The sequence below is a fragment of the Pelobates fuscus genome, chromosome 4 (genome assembly GCF_036172605.1).
Source record: "Pelobates fuscus isolate aPelFus1 chromosome 4, aPelFus1.pri, whole genome shotgun sequence".
NCBI classification, from domain to species: Eukaryota; Metazoa; Chordata; class Amphibia; order Anura; family Pelobatidae; genus Pelobates; species Pelobates fuscus.
The window spans coordinates 22,219,477-22,242,209 of NC_086320.1; the positions used below are offsets into that span (position 1 = coordinate 22,219,477).

The window sequence follows — 22,733 nt, forward strand, 5'->3', positions numbered from 1 at the left end:
TTCAATAGGCAGGCGAATTTTAAAACCCACAGGGACTCTTTCTGGCCACAATAGTGATGGAAAAGTTGTTTCAAGGGGACTAACACCTGGACTGTGGCATGCCGGAGGGGGATCCATGGCAAAACTCCCATGGAAAATTACATAGTTGATGCAGAGTCTGGTTTTAATCCATAAAGGGCATAAATCACCTAACATTCCTAAATTGTTTGGAATAACGTGCTTTAAAACATCAGGTATGATGTTGTATCGATCAGGTAGTGTAAGGGTTGCGCCCGCTTCACAGTGACAGACCAAACTCCCCGTTTAACGCACCGCAAACAACCGCAAACAGTACATTTGCACAACCGCAATCTCCCCATTTGCACAAGGTTGGATACCAAGCTAGACATGTCCCGTTCCTTGTCCTCACTGATGTCATTGAAGGTATCTTCCTCCACCCAGCCACGTACAACACCAAGGGTCCCCGAAAGGTGACAACAAGCCCCCTGGGACGCCTGCTGTGTTTGGTCTTCCACCTCCTCAAAGCCACCTTCCTCCTCTGACTCCTCTTCTTCAGACTCCTCTCTCTGCGTTGCCTCTCACAAATTTTTGGAACGCCTCAGACTCCACCAGCTTGTATGGTAAAAGCTGGCGGGCTAAGAGTTCAGACAAGCCAGCTGTCAGATGTCAAAAGGCCTCTGAGGCACACACGGAGAGACGAGATGCACCGGACCTGACCCGCGAGACGGACCGACCAGGCCCAGCAGCCGAAAACACCGGGGCCGACCCAGAGCCCTGTCAGACTACAAACCCCTCACAGGATGCTACAGCCCCTTCTGCAGGTACGAGACCGGACCGGCATCCTTACCAAGCACTGCAGTGCTGCTCCATGCGCCAGCCTCAGACCCAGGCCCCGAACGGGCATAGGATTACTGGGCAGTACCATGACTTTGGAGGGCCAGCACCGGGCTTTATGGACTCTAGCCCACCAGGAGGCTACAGGACTCACCCACCGAATAGCATTGGCAACAATACCCAGCAATCTATGGCTACTGAATAGCAGTCGCAGAGATACAGCACCCACGGACTGGTGATCCTTAAGGTGCAGCTAAAGCCACTTCGTCTATAGACAGTCATAACAGTTAACCTTTCCACATCATATACATGTCGCAATGCATAGTCTCTGAGAGCGGTTGATCACGATTCATACTAGGATGTCTTCCATGTTTTAGTGCAAACTAGTCTAACTACTAATATAGTTGAAACACTTTTATTCATGCCAGACAACCATGCAGGCCAGACTAACAAACATGCCAGGGCCAATCATAGTTAACCACCTCAGATAGTAACATGGCTCCCTCTATATACAGAGTAAACATGGCTCCCTCTATATACAGAGTAACATGGCTCCCTCTATATACAGTGTAACATGGATCCCCTCTATATACAGAGTAGCATGGCTCCCCTCTATATACAGTGTAAACATGGCTCCTCTCTATATACAGAGTAACATGGCTTTCCTCTATATACCGTGTAAACATGGCTCCCTCTATATACAGAGTAGCATGGCTCCCTCTATATACAGAGTAACATGGCTCCCTTCTATATACAGTGTAAACATGGCTCCCTCTATATACAGAGTAACATGGCTCCCCTCTATATACAGAGCAACATGGCTGCCTCTATATACAGTGTAACATGGCTCCCTCTATATTCAGTGTAAACATGGCTCCTCTCTATATACAGAGTAACATGGTTCCCTCTATATACAGAGTAACATAGCTCCCCTCTATATACAGAGTAACATGGCTCCCCTCTATATACAGATTAACATGGCTCCCCTCTATATACCGTGTAAACATGGCTCCCTCTATATACAGAGTAACATGGCTCCCCTCTATATACAGAGTAACATGGCTCCCTCTATATACAGTATAACATGGCTCCCCTCTATATACAGAGTAACATGGCTCCCCTCTATATACAGTGTAAACATGTCTCCTCTCTATATACAGAGTAATATGGCTCCCTCTATATACAGTGTAAACATGGCTCCTCTCTATATACAGAGTAACATGTCTCCCCTCTATATACCGTGTAAACATGGCTCCCTCTATATACAGAGTAACATGGCTCCTGAGCTGCGAATGGGGGCCCTATAAAAGAATAATGGGGGGGGACCTACTGTCCTCCCGCCGCCCCCCACCCCTGCGCGGCGGGTGGGGGCCCTAAGTTACAATAAGAGGGGGGGACCTACTGTCCTCCCCCCGGCCCCCACCCTTGAGCTGCGGGTGGGGGCCCTAAATGAAAATCCCCCCCCCATCAAAGATGACTAGGGGTCCCCAAGCCCCTAGTCACCCACCCCCCCACCCATATAAAAAAGCCCCTACCTACCCCCCTCACCCTAAAAAATTGTGAGGGGGGAATAAAATTACTACCCTCTAAAGTAAAATTCAACTTACCATTCAACGTCTTCTTTTTTCTAAAATCTTCATTTTTCAGCCCCAAAAAAGGCCCAATAAAAAGCCATCATACCTGTCGAACTTAAAAATAAAATAAAAAATCAGAGCGCAAAAAAAAATTCCCGACGAAAAAGAAAAAAACCCGACGCTCAAAAAAATTAATCCATCTTCACCCGTGGAGGGCTCTGCGCAGACTGAGCTCTGCAGGGCGGGGGAAGGCCACAGGGACTTCACCTACCCACACAAAGATGTCGGCGTCCTGAATATAGATCGGGGCAGAAAATACAGATTAATAAATAGGTAATCTGGGGGGCTTAGGGGCATTTGGGGGTGGCTAAGGGGTCAATTGGATGTAGTGGAGGTGGGAGGGGTTTTAAAAAAAAAAAACGGGATTCGGCATGATAGTGCCGCTTTAAATTCAAAGATGTTCTTAAATTATCTAAATGTAGATATATATACTCACGCACTGCTTAATATAACGTATTCACTATGACGTAAGCTTAAGCCTGTTTAAATTCAAAGATGTTCTTAAATTGTCTAAGCCTGTCTAAACACTACCAAGTTGTTGAATCTGACTGACAAACCTCATAATAATTTAACATATAAAATGTGCACGTATTAACATATACCCTATTGTTACAATTGTTACTTGAAAAGCATGAGGAATGCTGTTGGGGTACCACATGCTCATTTGTTATACCTCCATGCACTACAAAAATAAAGAATTTAAAAAAAAATTATGCAGCTTCCGAATGAATCTAAAATGGATTCTGTCCAGGAGGGGCAGCACTTTACAATAAGAGGGGAATTTTCCAAATTTGACAATAACAATTTTAACAGAAACAATAGTTAGTTGAGGACCCTGCTCAAACGAGCTTACAGTCTAGAGGAGGTGGGGTATGAAAACACAATAGGAAGGGTATTGAGAGAGACAGCAAATAGACGCGGTGGGAAAGTAGCAGAGCTGGAGGTGAGAGTGGAGTGTGGGCCTATAGGAGAGAGCGAGAGGAAGGTTTGAGAGATAGAAGTTACTCTTGGAGAAAGGGCAATTAGGAGCAGAAAGCAGAGGAGAGGGCATCTGAGATTTAGAGAAAACAGGGATAAAAAATAGATAGTGCAGGTAATCTTGAGAACATCTTCCAGAGATGCTACCTCAGTATAAGGCTTTGAGCTGCAAGGCTTGCTAGCTGCGAGTTCTGGGAGCAATCTTTAAATTTGTTTGCTGGAGCTGAGACTCAGCATAAGGCTTTTATAAATAAAAATAGCAACCTCTGCATTCAACCCAAATTCTGTGTATGAGATCTCATATATATATAAACTTCAAAACGTAATAATCTAGGGGGACTCACAAAATGTTTAACGTGGCTATGCCATTTATATAATGTAACTTTTAATTTTATTTTCAAATTGAGCTTTTATGGTTCACTTTAATAGCCTTTTCCAGTGTTCCAGTATTATTAACTTTTAACGTTTTTTTTAATATTTTTTTTAATGCTTAAGGCAAGGGTTTCTTCGTCTCAGAGCTGCGTTGGGCCATACATGTCTCTGCCTAAGATTAGTGGGTGTTACAATCCCAGAAAGCAACTCCTATTTGTGGCATCTGGAATCCTGGAAAGACCTGTGAAGGGGGGGGGGGAGTATGTCCACCTGAAAGATAATCATCCACTTACATGTATGTTGGAAATAGAATTGCCTTAATATCAGCTTAATTAGCAATATCTGTAAAATCTTCGATATAGATTAATCAGATTTAAAAAATTTAAAATTGATTTCACCAACCCAAATAATCACATGTAGTAATGTCTATGTAACTTTAAAAGCAAACAAACAAAAAAAAAGGTTTTTCTTCGTTAAAAAATAGCAACATAACATCAGTTTAATTAAGGAGGGTTAGAACTCGTTTTACAAATATTTTTCTTCTGATTGTGCTGTTAGGAACCTTTAATTGAATATAGTTTGACCTTTGAAATCGACAGGGAAATTCTTTCAGTTGGAATAAAATGACAATTTGCAGCCACCCCTCACTTTTCAAGAAGCTGGTACCAAGGAAACAGAGTTACACAGGAGGAGTCTGGTCCGTTTAATGGGTCCCCTCTGATTGGAAGTCTGTGTACAAAGAGTGAGAAGAAAAAAAGGTTTCTACCTCCTACTAAGAAAGGACTCAGAATTGGCATTAATCATACTGGCAGTAGGAGAAGACACAAGAGAAGGAAACAACATGCACAAACAACACAGACAACAACACTTAACAAAGTCCAACAGATTTGTAAGATGATCTTGCTTTTATCAGAGGTTTGGGGTCAACCGCCCTTGAATTAGATACAATACCCAACACAAGAAAGTCAGAGATTCAGAAAATGTCAGATTCAGACAAAGTTTTCAGCAATAATTTGGACTGTGGCTCTAAAGTTGTGCAACTGGCCAGCAGAGGTGAATGGATTGCGGTGGAACAGATGTTAAAAGGCATCGACAAAGGGGATCTTGGTCCTTCGGAATACGAACAAGTGGGTGACGTGAAAAATGTTATAAATGTTACCGTGTCTGTGTTCTGATATTATGTTTACTGTATACTATTGCTGATCGTCAGTGTTTTCTAGATTGGATTTTTGAGTTATGGCTTGTTTAAATGTTTAATTTAGGATAGGTTGCGGGAGTCAAAATGCTTGCAAAAAGCTAATTAATCCATCTTCTGAGTGTGAATTAAAGGAATAAACAATGTGTGTGTTTTGTAATAAAATAAATGTGCTTTTTTCACTGAAGTTTTTTATGAGTTTTTTGCTGCACAGATTTCCTTTTTTCTCAACTATATTGGGTTGATTCTTTAAATAGAAAATTGTGGTACGTTAAAGGGACATTCTAAATGCCAGAACAACTTCATCTTAAAGGGACAATAAAGTACCCAAAAACAGTTCATCTTAATGAAGTGGTCTGGGTGTCCCTTCAATTCTGTATTGTAAAATACTGTGGTGTTTTTTTTTTGTTTTTCTTTAGAAAATGATAAGTTTACATTGCAGGGTTAAATCTACCTCTAGTGGCTGTCTTCCTGACAACCAGTAGAGGGGCTTCTGTAGCACTAATCGAGCATAACGGGGTCACATGACGTGGAAGCCCATGGAAAAGTATTGAATACAATGCATTTTCAATGGGGAAGAATTAATGCACATGTGCACTGATAGGTCCACTATGAAGTAAATTGGATTGGACCATTACGGAGGAGGCCATGCCTCCTCAATGATGTCGCAGGAGGCGGAGAGGTAAGCAGCACAGAGGGAGCCTTGGTGCTGGGCAAAGGTAAGTAAAACTTTAATTTTATTAATTCATATTATACACTATTTTAGCCTAAAAATAGTGCAAAGTCTTACATAAGACTCTTTTGGTTAAACTGCCCAAGAGCAACTTGCAACAACCTACTCTTTAACAAAGAAAGCCATGTGAGTGATGGAAGTAGTACTTTGAGTGGTATTGAAAGTTCCAGTACTCTTCAGATGTAATATTCAGTTGCCTTTAACAGTATATTTTAAGATTGTGGAGGCAAATATATAGCAGTTAAAGGGACACTATAGTCACCTGAACAACTTTAGCTTAATGAAGCAGTTTTGGTGTATAGAACATGCCCCTACAGCCTCACTGCTCAATACTCTGCCATTTAGGAGTTAAATCCCTTTGTTTATGAATCCTAGTCACACCTCCCTGCATGTGACTTGCACAGCCTTCCATAAACACTTCCTGTAAAGAGAGCCCTATTTAGGCTTTCTTTATTGCAAGTTCTGTTTAATTAAGATTTTCTTATCCCCTGCTATGTTGATAGCTTGCTAGACCCTGCAAGAGCCTCCTGTATGTGATTAAAGTTCAATTTAGAGATTGAGATACAATTATTTAAGGTAAATTACATCTGTTTGAAAGTGAAACCAGTTTTTTTTTTTTTTTTTTCATGCAGGCTCTGTCAATCATAGCCAGGGGAGGTGTGGCTAGGGCTGCAGAAACAGAAACAAAGTGATTTAACTCCTAAATGACAGTGAATTGAGCAGTGAAGTTGCAGGGGAATGATCTATACACTAAAACTGCTTGATTTAGCTGAAGTAATTTAGGTACAAAACAGAAAGAGATAGGCGCTCTCTATGACACAACAAATGACGCCACACTTTTGATAAAGCCTCTGGAGAGGCGAAACGCGTCAAGTGGGACTCATTTGAGGACTTTTGTACCCTATTATTATTTTACTAGTGTATCTTTTATGTTTCATACAATAAATAGTTACTTTTTATAGAATACTTTTTTTTTGTATCCAGTTCTATATCCTGATTGCTACCTGGTTATACTACATCCCTAGGTGGGGATAATACCACCCATGCTGAGATAACTAGAGCAGGGATTTCCTCTAAAGATTGTAAGTAAATTACCTTTTTATATTTAAACTTACAGTACATACCACACTATCAGATTTTCTCTCTGCTCTTTATTTTTACATATACCATCTACACCTGTATTTGCATTTGGAAGACCAGCATCATCTACACCAGCTCATATCCTTAGACGGGGATTATACCGTCCGTGCGCTACAAAGCAGAGCTCTTGTATAGCTCTTCTAAATGTGAGTGGCTCTCCTACAGCGATTAATTTAATACCTTGCAAAAATTGTATTGCACTATTATTGTCTGTTTTTTATTCTGAGGTTTTCAATCAGCCCTCTTCACTACAGCTGTATGTACATATAATTCTGGGCGCAGTATACTCTTTACTCTTTCTGCTTTAAAGTAATTTAGGTGACTATTGTGTTCCTTTTTTTCTGCCCATCATCAAATTAAAATTAATATTCATTTGTTTCTTTGTATCGCTTGTGTTTTGAAAAAAATATATTTTTTTTGCCCCTATCATTGCCACCTAAAGGCCATTTAAGGTATTTACCAACCTTTATGTAATATTCTACTTCTGGAAACTTTCCCTTAAAACTAAAACCACAAAAGTTCAATTTTATTTTAAAAGTGAAAACCATAAAGCTGCAATATCACTTTTGTTGAATTTAAATTAATTTGTTCAAGCACTTTAGTTGTGGGCAGAAATGTTACAGTGTTCTCCAAAAGGTCCACCTACCCTCTTACTCTTGTGAGTTTGTGTAGTGAATATTGAGGAATTATTCAAGAGAAATTGATTCAGATCATATTGCTGTCTGTGTTTTCTTCTGGTAAATAAGCGACGTTAGACCAGCACAAATGTGTTACAGTTTCTACATAACTATATCTTACTTCTAGACTGTAATCTACAAAAGTCCATACTTGTATTTTTTATGGTTTCATTATGTATTATGATGGGATACATCAAATAAAAATAGTAATGTTATAATCAAATAATGATCAGAATTGAATTGACTCTGATGTCCAATTTTTTTCTATTTTTCATGGTTATTCATCAAACTGCATTAAAAAAAAACCAACCCTCAGTATATTGAAATGCATCCTTATGAATTCTTTAAGGGAAAGCATTACAAAATAATTTATTGAAAAAATAAATTAATTTGAGAGTAGTTGAGGTTCTCAATAGGGAATAAACTAATTTGGAAAATATAATTGCAATAAGCACAGTGTTTTTTCTCCTCAGTAAAGTATCCCAGAATGCCTTTCAAATCATTTGTGATGTTTATTGAACTTTAAACTATTATTAGTATTTTTAACTCCTCTCTTCAGCTCGTCTGGTTTACCTTAAGGGACTCTATAGGCACCCAGACAACTTCATTTAAATGTCTATTAAACCTACAACTGAAAACATTCTGTTTTTTAGCTGGAACGGTAATGTTTACATTGCAGGGTGAACATACCTCTAGTCACTGACAGGAGGCAGCCACTAGAGGCGCTTCCACAGCTATAATGGAGTTAGACTCTCCTAGAGAGGATTTGATTGGCACAGTGTGGCACATGAGTCAGTGGCGGATCCAGAAGCTAATCTCGGGAGGGGCACTGGCAGATTATTTTAAGAAACAATCCAGGCACAATAACCACTACAGCTCTCTGTAGTGGTTTTGGTGCCAGGAGTTGCTGTGGCGCCCTCCCAGAGTAAGTAGTCAAACTGTTTAAAAAAATTTTGATAACTTACCCATGTCTGCCGGGATAGGGGTTGTAGTGTGTATGTGTGTGAGGGGTGCAGTGTGTGTGAGGGTCGCAGTATGTGTATGAAGGGGTAGTGCGTGTGTGAGAGGGGTGCAGTGTATGTATGGGGTAGCAATATGTATATTGGGAGCAGTGTGTTTGTGTGTAAATGGTGCAGTGTGTGTATTGGGAGCAGTGTGTTTGTGCGTGAGTGGCGCAGTGTGTTTTTGTGTGAGGGGTGCTGTGTGTGTGTATGGGGGGCAGTGAGTGTATTGGGGGCTATGTGTAAGGGGGGCTGTGTGTGTGTGTGTAAGGGGGGCTGTGTGTGTGTGTAAGGGGGGCTATGTGTGTAAGGGGGGCTATGTATGTAAGGGGGGGCTGTGTGTGTAAGAGGGGGGGCTGTGTGTGTAAGAGGGGGGGGCTGTGTGTGTAAGAGGGGGCTGTGTGTGTATGGGGGGGCTGTGTGTGTAAGGGGGGGCTGTGTGTGTAAGGGGGGGCTGTGTGTGTAAGGGGGGCTGTGTGTGTAAGGGGGGCTGTGTGTGTAAGGGGGGGCTGTGTGTGTAAGAGGGGGCTGTGTGTGTAAGAGGGGGCTGTGTGTGTAAGAGGGGGCTGTGTATGTAAGGGGGGTGTGGGTAAGGGGGGGGACTGTTTATGTAAGGGGGGACTGTTTATGTAAGGGGGGGCTGTGTATGTAAGAGGGGGGCTGTGTATGTAAGAGGGGGGCTGTGTAGGTAAGGGGGGGGGCTGTGTAGGTAAGGGGGGGCTGTGTAGGTAAGGGGGGGCTGTGTAGGTAAGGGGGGGCTGTGTAGGTAAGGGGGGGCTGTGTAGGTAAGGGGGGGGCTGTGTAGGTAAGGGGGGGCTGTGTAGGTAAGGGGGGGCTGTGTAGGTAAGGGGGGGCTGTGTAGGTAAGGGGGGGCTGTGTAGGTAAGGGGGGGCTGTGTAGGTAAGGGGGGGCTGTGTAGGTAAGGGGGGCTGTGTAGGTAAGGGGGGGCTGTGTAGGTAAGAGGGGGGGCTGTGTAGGTAAGGGGGGGCTGTGTATGTAAGGTGGGGCTGTGTAGGTAAGGGGGGGCTGTGTATGTAAGGGGGGGCTGTGCAGGTAAGGGGGGCTGTGTGGTGCAGTGTGTGAGGGGATAGGGGGGCAGATAAAATATATATTTTTTTGTTTTCATTATTAAATAATAATTAAATAAATAAAGCTAATGTCCCCCCTCCCTTCTTACCTTTGCTGAGGGAGGGGGAGACATTGCTTTCTCTTCCATTCCCTGGTGGTTCTAGTGGGGGAGTGAACTCTAACCTGCAGCTCAGGCTAGAGTTCACTCTCGCGAGAACGGAGCGTTGCCATGGTAACGCTCCATGCTCGCGAGAGGAGAACCCGGCGGAGCTGCAGGTAAGAGCTCCCCCGGGTTCTCTCTCTCACTCCCTCCCCTGCCGGCCGCCCAGCAATCTGCCTGTGTGGGCCAGGGAGGGAGATCACTGATCTCCGGTCCGTGCAGGCAATCAGCAGGGCTGGTGCTTGGATAGCACCAGCCCTACGTGGGCCGGCAGGGGAGAGCCTCAGGCAGCTATATTTTCTCGGGGGGGGCAATTGCCCCGTTGCCCCCCCCTGGATCCGCCAATGACATGAGTACCAGCCTCCCAATGCCTCCCTATGTGGAAGTATCAGATTAACTGAGATCATCAATCTTGATAAACTCAGTCGGGGTAACAAAGAGCAGTACACCTCGTAATGTAAGGTAAGTAAAGCAAATCTTTTAAACTCCTGCAAGGGAGGCTGAGGAACATTTACATAAGTAAGGGAATGCTATAGCATTAAACAGTTGGGGACAACAGAGGTCTGCAAGGCTGCAATTGAGTGTTCTGCCTGTCACAACAGGTCCCAAGAGCTCACCAGCTGGCCGCATTAGCTCTCCCCAAGGTCGGTTATGTTTTAAGGCAGAGTAAGCACTTGCTTACCCGGACGGTAGGTGCCTACTCTGCCAAAATACACATTATGAGAAGGAACGGAGGTGAGTGGCGAGGGAGCTCTGATCTTCGGTCTCTTCCTGCACAGCTTCATTGCGCGTCCCGCAGTGATTCCAGGAGTCGGGATATGACTTCACTCCGGCCCTGGCATCACTAAAGGGTTTGTAAACATGAAGATCAGAGCAGCCCCACTAGACCCCAGGGAGAGGGTCCACACAAGATCTCCCAAAGGTAGTGAAGCTGGGTGGGTCTTAAAATAAATTTAAAAGAAAGAATATGTAAATAAAATTGCCGTATGAGTGTGTGAGAGAATGTGTAAGTGTGAGAGTGTATAAGTGTCAGTATGTCTGTGTGTGTGTTAGTGTATGTCAGTACCAGTGAGCTTGGGTGTCTGTCAGTGAGTGTGTATGTCAATGAGTGTATGTCAGTGTATCAGTGAAAGCATGTGTCTGTCAGTGGGACTGTGTGTGTTGGTTAGACAGTGTGTGTCTGTCAGTGGGACTGTGTGTGTTGGTTAGACAGTATGTGTCTGTCAGTGGGACTGTGTGTGTTGATTAAACAGTGTGTGTGCCAATGACTGTGTGGATGGGTCAATGTGTGCTTAAAAGGATGAAAATGTTTAATTAAAAAACTAGTTAAGTTCAATTCATGTGATGTTTAGTAATATGTGTATGTGCATTGTGCTAGCAAAAAAAATGCTACCAAAATGTATAGATTTTAATTTAAAGTTCTTTAAAAATATGGCCCCCCCCCATTTGTCAATGAAATCCTCAACATTAGACTGTGTGCTAGTGGCCATAGATTGATTGACAGGCTGTTCTCTTGGTCCCTGTCACTGTGTTACTCACCCAGCAGGCCAGCTGAGCAATGTGCTGGCAGTAAAGTAACATGTTAGAACCAGCACATGGGGGGAAGCACTGCTTGGGTTTGTGTACCCAAGCAGTGCCAATCACTCCACATTCCCACACAGCCAAATCCCATATATTATCACACTCGGCCAACTTCTCACAATCACACTCTGCCAATCCACACAAAATCACACTCGACAACCACCACACAATCACACCCAGCCAAATCACATATATTATCACACTCAAACAACTCCTCACAATCTCAATCAGCCAAGCCACACAAAATCACACTCCACAACCACCACAAAATCACACTCTGCCAATCCACACAAAATCACACTTGACAACCACCACAAAATCACACTCAGCTAGCCACACATCCCACTCAGATATACGAGGTCTATCCATGTAATATGGAGTATGTATTAAAGCAGATACAAGAAACATTGTACATAGGACAATGACGCCTCAGTCCCCTTCAAAGTATTCACCTTGGGACCTCTCCCAGTTCCCCCAGTGTCTCTTCCACTGTTCAAAACATTCTGCTAAATCCTTTGTTGGAATAACCATCAGCTTCTAGTTCTCGCACTGTCAGTCGCCGATCTTTATTGACTGCAGCCCGTACATGTTCAACCCATTCTCAGGTGTTCTGCTTGTTGCAGGCCTTACAGAACATGGATCACTTTCAACAGATTCCCGACCATCTTTGAAGTGTTTGGGCCACACTTTTATTTGTGCTACACTCATTGCAATGTCCCAGAAATGTTCCGAATAGTTTCCGTGGAGGAATGTACAAGCCTAAAGCAAAATTTGATGCAGATCCGTTGCTCTACTTGCTCAGTCCTTTTGAATGCAACGACTACAGACACACACTACACATGCTCACTCAATGGTGTCTAGCGGGGCCCACTGATAAGTATAGTGCAGTCGTTCATTGTTCACGCCAGGTTACATTGATGTCGCGCAAATCGTTCTCATTATATTAACAATGGCTGGACTTTTTCCCGGACAGACCTCATATTACTAATGGTGGAGAAAGGTGGAGCAATAAGGGTGGCTCTTCTTTGATTCTTGTACCAGGGTCCTGTGATTCCCCTGGAGTTAGGAATACACATTTGTATTCCAAAAGCTATAGTGTTCAATTAAAGTGGAAGTATCACTTCTCTGGTAGCAACCATTCTGTCAGGAACGTTCGGGGATCCTCCACACAGAATGCAAATACTAGTAATGTATACCGGACCTTAGGATGGCCAGTCTAACACTACACACACAAAGAATAGTCAAATAGTGAGCCGAGGTCAGGTGTACCAGAAATCAGGATCAACAATAATGCAATAGCCGAGGTCAAAGGAACACAGAAGGAGGAATAGTCAAACAAAGCCAAAGTCAGAATACAAGAATACCAATACGGAATACGGGCTCTTGGGTCAAACAAGAACCACAACAGGGCAATGAGTCTCTCCCTGGTTTCTCTTTAAATACCGTGTTCACTTAGGCAGGTAACCACGACCCAAAAATGTTCTCATTCGAACATCTTGGTGGGCCATGGCGTTCTTAGTGTCATGACGTCAGCGCTCATTAGCCGCGATTTAAAAAAGGAGGCGGGTTTATCGTGACTGGCGTGAGAATCGCTAGGGTAAAGCTGAAAGTTAGTAGGAGTGCCCCCAGTACCCTGCAATGAAATACCAGCCCATAACATGCTCTTGACTGATACATAAGGTAACCTGACACATTCCTCTTTCCCTCAGCCACGTAAAAGTTATTGACCTGGTGAGTGGCAAAATGGAGGTGAGTAACCCTTTTTTCCTTGTCCAGTGTGACATCACTAAACCCATAATGCCCTGGGTGCACTCCTGCACATTGCAGAGAAATGTTGTACAAATACCTACATGCTAATACATTCCTTCCATGTGTCCAAGTATGGCATTGTGGGGGTTACATTAATTTACATATAATGCCTTGTGTGTGCCAGAAAAGCCTGTCATGTAATGAGACTTTAATTAAGTAAGCAATTTTAGAAAAAAAATGTTTAATTAAAAATAGCACAACTCATAACTAACTTTTTTTAGTTGACATGTTGTGGAAATATCTCAACTGTGACAGTACTGATTGAAATATTTAAAGAGTAGATTAAACATTATTAAACCAAATACTATTTTCCTACCTTTGCTGGGATGCTACCTTTCTACCTTTGTTTTTGCTTAATATGATTAAAGGGATGCTTTTAGCCACATAACTGTACTAATGCGATTAGTTTGAAATGCTACACTGTAATTACTAATTTTATTCGGAGATAACAATGTTTTTCATCACAACTTTCCAACCTTTTGGAACTTACTTTTCAACAACACTCAACATACAGAATATCAAAGCTAGAGCAATGATAAAGAATTGTCTGGCTGAGAAAGAAATTTAAAACAAATTAGTGGCTAGCAATACACAACTGCTTTGGCAGCCTTATAGACCTCCGTTCTGTAGTAGATGGTGTTATATCAAATTACCCCCTCCCTTCACTTTAGTCTAAAGGCCCGACTTGGCCAGTCTCCAGACCTCAGTCCAACAGAATTTGCAAGGATCAGTGGCAGATCCAGGGGGGAGCACCATGGCAAATGCTTCCCCGAACAGCAAGGGAGCTGCTAACTGAGGGCACCCGTCCATTCTGTCCCAAATTGTCTCCATCCAAGTTATTAAAAAAAGTCAGATCATGCTATACATGCAGGAGAATAGGGGCATTAATGTGACGACAGACATCCACATCAGCCTTCATGTCTTAGCAGAAGCAACATGCCTTTATATCTGTAGGTATTTGTCTCTGGGTGCCTATTTGTGCATGTATGTACGTAGTGGGGAATCGCAATGCAGCCTAGAACAAAATCTAACCCCATTCAACCCCCCAGTAACGACAGACCACTTAGTATGGATGAAACAGGCCACAGCATTTATTATCACAACTAAATTACTGCATAACACATCCATAACTTTATTTATTAAATCTCTTCTTTTCTGTAACCAAAACGTTAGACATAAATAAGCATAAATTAACATATATACATATATAACTCCACACATAGTGTTATACAGTGACCCAACCGTCCTTGCCAATAAACATAGAGTGGTTCCTAATCACCACTTCCTCTCACCTCCCCCTCGTCATAAAAATCATATCTTTCCAATGCCTGCCATCAGCCGACCTTATCCACGCTCAATGGGCACGAGACCTCAGGCAACCTAAAGTTTAACCTTTGGAGCAGGGGAGGTTTGAGACCTTAAAAAATTGTTCATCTCATTCCATATACTTAAACGTAACCTCAAACTCAATTGCCAAGGACATACCCCCGGCTAGCTGTGACTAAATATACTAATAGGGTGGGCGGGAGGGAAGCTGTTTGCTGGCCCGAATCCCAAGTGGCACTGAGGTAAGACCTCCCCCACACTAACTTACACAGAACATAATCCCACCCACAGACTCTTTACCAACCAATCCCATGCTTCTATCCCCACACTCCTACATGTGCCTTTGTCCGCTTAGCTGCGCTATCTCCCCAGGGCCTGTTCTGCCACCCTTTTATAATTTACAACAAAAAAAGGTGAATTTGAGGGATATCCCATAGGAAAGCATTGGATTGGCTGAGATTGTCCATTGTTATGTTTTCCGCCAAGGAGGCGGGTAGAGGGCCAGAGCCAAATGCTGCCCTGGCCAATCAGCATCTCCTCATAGAGATACATGAAATCAATGCATCTCTATGAGTAACGTTCAGTGTCTCCATGCAGAGGGTGGAGACACTGTATGTCAGTCACACTGTGCAGCACTACCCCAGTAAAATCCCAAATAGGAAAGCATTGTGGCATTGATTTCCTAAGTGAGGGACTCACTGTGCATGAGCATTATTCGGGCGTATGGTGATTAGGAGTTACAGAATTCGGATGACCTGACAATTCCCCAAATTTTGACGAATCACAATCAATTTGAAACTGAATGCACAAGCCTAACAAATAGATAGAAAATATCTATGTATAATAATGTTACCTGTATGTAAAATATTTTATTATCATTGTTTATATTTATTATTACTTGATTTAACAGGTTTAGAATGTGTTGTATAGATGGGTCATCACTCGTATATACTTTTACTATTCTTCACGTAACCTCACTGGGAGCGAATCTGATTATTGACCAAAGATTTGCTGTCATGTAAACACTACACAGCAACACTCCAACAAACTGAGCCTGCAGGCCTACTGGCTGGGAATGTGTCACACACAGAACGAGCGTTCCTGGGGTATACAATGGTCGAGCCAAGCATTCTTGGGACAGAGAATCATTGTTTGGGGAGGTGATGGTTGAAACCAGATAGCCAGAGAGCAAAACTCACCCTTTCACTCATCGTAATCAGACCTACAGGAAACAATGTTACTATCTGGAAGCCGTCCAAGCATTTACTGTAATGAAGTGTTCAGCACTTCTAGTAATTCACAGGAGTATTACAATGTATTCATTCCTTTGCCTGTGCCATTATAATTCATTATAACAGAGTTACTCACTAATGGTTCGATTGTCCGGGAATCAAAGAGAATTTCCCATTCCAGATTAAGAAAGCAGAATTAGAAAAATGATCCTGGTATCGGGCTATTTCAGCCCAAAACGTGTAATTCACTTTGAATTCTCAAAAAAGCACAGTTTACGGAAAAACTCTGTATGAGAAGTTTCATCTTAAAGAAATGCTCCGTGCACCATAACCACTACTGCACGCTGTTACCCCCACAATGTAAGCAAACTGTTTACCTTCTTACCTGGGGTCCATCTCATTTTGCTCCCCGTTTCTACTTTAGAGATGTACCCCTTAAACATTGTGGACAGAGGATGTTCTGTGAACTAAAAATAGCATGACTTTCACCCTGTTCACCGAACTAGCATTTTGTGAAGAGGCAGCCATTAGTGGTGGGACCAGTCTAATAGAGGTTCTGAGAGACCTCCCTCTCCCTGGGGTGTGAGAGTAAAAGGACATAAGGCTCCCTGGAGTGAGCATTATCCCTGACTGTTTAAATCGTTTTTCTCATTCTTTGTTCTCCCAATGTAACTATTGTCTAAAATAGGAGCTATAAATTCTTTATTATTAAAGAAATGTTTCTGATTTATCCATAGGAGTCGGGTTTGACACCCTTAATGATCGCCGTGAAGGAAAACCGACTGTCCGTTGTCGAGAGGTTCCTTGAGCTGGGAGTTAATCTCTCCGACAGATCGAGTGTAAGTAGGAATCCGTTAGTCGTGTATTTCTGGTGTTGCTTGTCCTAAAAGACAAATAAACCCAGAACCCCACCTACATTTGTTATTTATAATACAGGTTTCCAATAGGCTGTGTTCTAATCATGAAATTGTTCCTACAGATGTATTTTTTATCATTTTTAGCTGTATATAAAAATAGACCCTATGGTCTTTAGAATTCATTTTTTTACAGCCATTTAGATATTTTTGTCACAATATTGTCTTGACGACTTGAATGCGCTCACTCACTTTATATTTGCACTTAATTTCTGATTTAAGGATGTCAGAACCTGTACTTTAACAAAAACAATTTAAAGTGATAGGAAGGACATTAAAGGAACACTCAACACACAGAAAGAACTTCGGCCTCTTGTGATAGTTTATAAAAGTGCTGATTTCAGTAGAAATCTAAATTTTTATAACTACGGCAGAAACACCTTGCTGGCTTTCAATCTTCCATTAGTTTCACAGAGTTAACAGCTCATTGAGATTCATTTTAAAGACATGATTACATGCACACACTTACCTTTAGCTAACCTTAGCTACACACACCTTTTTCACAAGATGTTTTCAAGGTACAAAGTTTATCAGCCAATGAGAGATCACTGTGAGTTGTCACATACCCAAACATCAGTCGAGACTTGATGAAGCATACAACAGGAATGTTTTATTATGGCCAGATGGCCCACTGTTATATACAGCAAGGATACGGTAACATACGCCCAGAACACTCCCACAACACCCCCCTGAATTTCTGTGTCAGAATGACTAAGCATAAAACATAAAATATTAAAAATACATATAAGACCTAGAGGAACCCCCACAAATATTATATCCCTGGATAGCCTTGATCTGAGTGCCCAAGTTGTCTAAATAGCGCTCAGATCCCATGAACACAGCCGAATTGCCACCGGGGTAAAGTTTTGACCAACCGCACATGAGGCGTCTGCCCAAATCAGTTCCAAGATTCAGTGGTAGCGGTCGGTCAATTTACAGAGTTCCAAAATGAACGAAAAGGCAAACAGTTCCCCTGGCTCATAGGTAGCGTTTGTTCACCTTCTTTGTGCAAGCAAACCTACCGAACATCGCTTTCCTGGCTAGTCGTGGAACGAAGCAGGCGCTCATGAAGTTTGGCAGGTGTTCGTGAGGTCAAGTGTCCTACTTAGAGTTCCAGACACTCAACGTCCAAGTTCCGCTGCCTGCTTTTGTGTGACAAGATGGCCACCGTTTTCTCCAGCACGTGTTGTTCGGTTATACGAACGGCGGCCACACTTAAGTCTGTGGTTTCTTTGAGCTAAATGAGCCAGAGGGTGGTCGGTGTTCAGTAGATTTATCTACCGAACGCAGGGAAAGTAACTTAGAAAATACAGTATATAGTTTTGTTACAGTGAGGTTAAAAAGAGAATCTTACTTGAGATTGAGATTAAATTGATCCACAATCCATGCTTCCATGTTTCTTTTCTCTAATAGACTTGTGCATTCAGTTTCTTCCCAATTGCAAATCGGGGAAATCGGCAGCTCATACAAAATTCTAACACCAAAACACTATATGGACAAATCACAAATCAAAAAAAGATGATTGATGGATAGGACACAATCAGTAAATGTTGATTTTATTCTCAGATCGAATGAGAAGTGACCAATAGAGGTAGAAAAAGAGGAGCAGGAAAAAAAATCTATATATATACTGTATATATTATATACTTAATAAATACATAAAATGCATATATATAGATACAGATATTTTATTGCTCCTACTTGTTTCAGTTTTAGTTGTCCTCCTGGGAACCAAACAGCACAAGAACTGGCCAGTCCATGTCCTGCAAAATATATACATAATATTTACATTTTGTTTTATACTAGCTGGCCAATTTTGGCACAATTTTGATGCTTTTGAATTTTTCCCCATGGACGAAATTGACATTGACAAATACCAAATTGCCTGAAAAAAAACCTATTTCAGAGTAACTGAATTTGTATACCATGCACAAGTGTATTCTTTGAGATAATGGGAAACTTCTATAAATCAATGGACTGGGTGACATTTCTTCTGCTATATATTGACAGCAGGAATCCTCCCTCTGGTTGTCTTAATATGATCAGAACACAATGTGAATTGTGCTCAGTTACAGGATGTTTGACCTAATGTGGATTATACAAGAGGTAACTGATCAAGCCATCATAGCAACTTGATAGGAATTTATATAAACCAAAGCAAATTAGCCAGCCACATCCTTGGAGATGGTATTTCAGTTGAGTTTTTGGCCCTTGGAAACTGTTATTCCCAAATGACCTCCCACTGTTCATAGATGGGACAATAAGAAAGCCATCATTGATGAAAACCTTAACTGTGTCCATTAACTCTCAATAGCTTGAGCTAACACCTTCACACAAAGCTTTACAAGTGTCCCTTAATAGCTGTACATATCAGAGACCAATTCTTTCTTCACAGTGCAAACATTCCGACTCTTGATACAATACCTGCTGTCTATGAATACGGACGTATTGTTTCATGTTCTTTGAAACAAAGCTTAGTGCAACCGACTAACTTGTCTGCGTTTTTTCATGAAGGTTGTAAACGGGAAGCAATTTGATTCCATAAAACGTATACAGTGCCAGAGGAGTGGGCAACCCATTTCTCCAATGTTACTCAATCTTTGGTTATTGAAGAGTGACAGCTTAAAAGACAGCTCAAACTTCACCCCACCCCTTTCTTAAACCGAGTTCTTTTATTAAAAAAAAAATAATAATAATAATAAATAAATAAATAAAATATGAGCGTAAACATTTATTTGATACCAGGGGATGCACGGTTAGCAAATATAATAAAAAGAGAGGATTATGGGGAATCAAGAAACAACAGCGTATTATAGCATGGAAAAGACAAATTAAAAAAAAAAACCAGTTTATATACTTTATTTTATTTTACATTTTACAGCTTGACTATTTTACACGAAATTTGCCAATTACGTTTCCATTCTCAATCTTTCGTTTAGTTTACTTCTCTGATCACTTAAGAATCAAACAAGTTATTTTGAATGTTGATTGCTGTTCAGGGATACTTAATTACATACGTTTTGTATTTTTCTTTATTATTTTTTGTTCACCACCTGAAGTATTTAGGGAAATATGTTCTTCATCAGGATTTGAAATCTTTGTTTGCTTTTTTTTTTTTTTTAATTCAGTAACTACCATCAAGAGTTAATCTCAGATCTGTCTAAACACCTATAAAGAGTTCACCTGCCTTAGAGTCACAAGACTTCTCCCCTCTCCCCCCACAATTATTCTTCCATATAAGCTGAATAAACATAATTTGAATAAAATACTGGTTGACAACAGCTATTACTGAACCCATGCACCTTGGAATGGTGTTACATTGGAAGTATTAAATGCTAGCAGTGATAGAGCAAGGGTAAGGGTAGTAGATACATGGAAAAGCCTTTAAGTTGAGGTAGTGAAAACAATGAAGCATTTCAAGAATGATGTACATGATGTGCCAGGGTCTCAGCGAAATACCTGGCAACGTTTGAATTTTCTATGCAAGCTTGACCAACCTTATTCATGGTAATTTGAGACTATTCAGAGCTAAAAAAAAAAACAGCATTTTTTTTAAACAATAAAACATTACTCTATAATTAGAAAATGTTGTTACCTTTAACGCACTCAATAAACAGAAATAATGTATAACACAATACAATCTGCATCAGTTTGGAGATGTATAGTTTCTACCCGTGTAAGTTTCAAATAGCAGCACATTCCATAATATATATTGATTTCCTGGTGTGATCGTCCTTGTGTTGGGCTATGTTACTATGTTAAGTTTATTAATCCGTGTTCTGGGTCTGAAATGACTTGTTTGTTGGATGTGGGTTTATTGAATGTCTTTCGTTAATATCTCTGATGTAAAATTCCGGTGGGACCAAAAAATGAGAGGTCAGTGAGAGGCAAGAATGCAGGAATTAGACATCATGAAGTGAGGTTAAACAAACAGACTCCATTGATCACTTCTTTCAGAGCATGTGGAGTGAAGTGGCCAGTGGTTAATGATTGTGGCTGAGTTCAGTGCTATGACAGCATTAGTACCAACCTTCAGATCACCGAAGCCTGCTATCTCATTCTAGCATTTCAGTCTTATTGTTGGCATAATTACTGGAATATCAGCGATCTAAGAATTCTTTTTTTCAGGCAGTAGAAGAGGCAGAGGAGGCAGTATGAAATCAATAAGTAGATAAAGCAGTTCCATTAGAATGCCATACATGTGCTTTCTCAACTTTTATCATGTTTAGATAGTTCCACTGTGAGTTCTTCAGTTCATCATATGCACCGTTGATTCTCTCTAGAGGAATATATTTCGATTCAGATTCAGTTTTGTAGTCAAGGCTGATGCAAGGATTTTTAACTACACAGACAAAGCTGCCTTTCCTCCCGCACCCCCCCCCCCCCCCCCCCCAACAAAAAATGTGTTTTCACCTGCATGTCTAGTAACCCTGCTTTAGAATTTCTTAACCATTCTAGCGTATCTTCTCCACCTTTAGCTACCCCCCCAAACAACATTAGCTTCTTGTGAATCAATCCCATTACAGTGTTTGTATTTTGTCTATTCTCAGCCCAACAGGAATCTGGTCTGGATTTCAAATAAACACAGAAAAAAAAGGAACTGGGGGCACACCCGGAAGTCGGAACATGCAATTCTTAGTAGTGTTGCAGTTGTAAAGTCCGAAATCTGTTCAAAATAAGGGAACCACAAGCACACACAAACAAATACAGTTTTAATTATTACAAGGCTTCTTACAATTACCTATTTTAGCAAACACATATGCAGTTCAGTTCCACCACGCGGCCATATTGTGTTAAACCCACCCCTTCATCAAAGTACCCTATACCTGAGGGTTCTACATTCATTTTACGATGTTAAATAAACATGTTAATTACTTTGGTCCAATATTTGCTATTAGAAATCCCATCGTCTATGGCTAAGTAGACATATGACATTTATTATATTGTGGATGTTCCACAGCTGTTGTCCATACCATTGTATCTTCCGATGCTGATGGTTAAGATATTGATGAACTGAATAAAATTCTTTGACTTACTTGTGCTTCACCAGAATGAGTTGCAAGCACATTTTTTGTTTTTGTGTATTTTTTTTAACATATTTTACAACTAGGGTATGATGTTTTACCAAAATGGCCATAGTCTAGTACATTTTACAGTGTGTAGGTTCAGATCTCTTATTACAAATACCTTACCTTCTAAACCAGTTTAATACACAGATACCAGACACGTATATGACCTTTTTCTTTTTCTTTATTATTGCAGGATAATCGTACGGTTTTACATGTGGCAGCTGCTAATTCTAAAGACGAAATTGTTAGACTTCTCTTAAATAAGAAGGCAGATCCAAATATTCCCGGAGGGGTACGTGATCTGTTACTTTCTATCCTCTGATAATTTCATTACATAGCTCATTCATTATTGGCTCGCAAAATCAGTAGATCAATATTGCTATATTTGGGTGAGGCTCCATCTTTTTATGAAGACACCAGATGGAGGACAATTTACATATGAATCCTCACCCCATCTCCCCTCCATCTTCTTTGTATGGCCAATCAAAATAAAACTGAAAAGTTTGAGAAAATGTGTTAGCGAGGCTGTTCAAAACGTGATACCCTAAAATAATGGGCTTCCATCTGGAAACTTGAATTCATCAATAATTCTTGAATAATTCTTAAAGGTCTATGGTCTTCCCTGCTTCACTCCCTGCACATAAACAAGAAATACCATAGAGACTGACTGCCAATTGTAAAACACTGTCTGACAAAAGGTGCATATAAATGGTTGAAAGATCCTCTCATATAATCAAAGTAGAGATGTTTTTTTCTATTATATTTTTACATATAATTAATTTTAAAATAATTAGTTTCCTTTCAAAATTTGATGAAATTATTATTATATTAAAAATTAGTTTTGAAGTGACAGTTGTCCTGTACTCAGAGGGTAAAAAAAAGGCATGGAGTAGGATAAATCAGTTTCTCATGTTAACCTTCCATATCCATTGATCAGCCACAACGTTAAATCCACTGACAGGTGACGTGAATCACAGTGACTATATTGTTACACTGGCACCTGTCAAGTG

The 22,733-nt window shown here is 41.1% G+C and overlaps 1 protein-coding gene across 1 annotated transcript in view; it reads left to right on the top strand.

Moving 5' to 3' along the window:
* Positions 1 to 4,635: 4,635 nt before the first annotated feature.
* The window catches only part of LOC134607709 (serine/threonine-protein phosphatase 6 regulatory ankyrin repeat subunit A-like), a 113,339-nt gene continuing 95,241 nt past the window's right edge, over positions 4,636 to 22,733 (top strand). Inside the window, exons 1-3 of the mRNA XM_063450248.1 lie at positions 4,636 to 4,945; positions 16,478 to 16,579; positions 21,917 to 22,015. Of these exons, the coding sequence (XP_063306318.1) occupies positions 4,799 to 4,945; positions 16,478 to 16,579; positions 21,917 to 22,015 (348 nt within the window). The 5' untranslated portion in view covers positions 4,636 to 4,798. The remainder of the gene's footprint in view (positions 4,946 to 16,477; positions 16,580 to 21,916; positions 22,016 to 22,733) is intronic.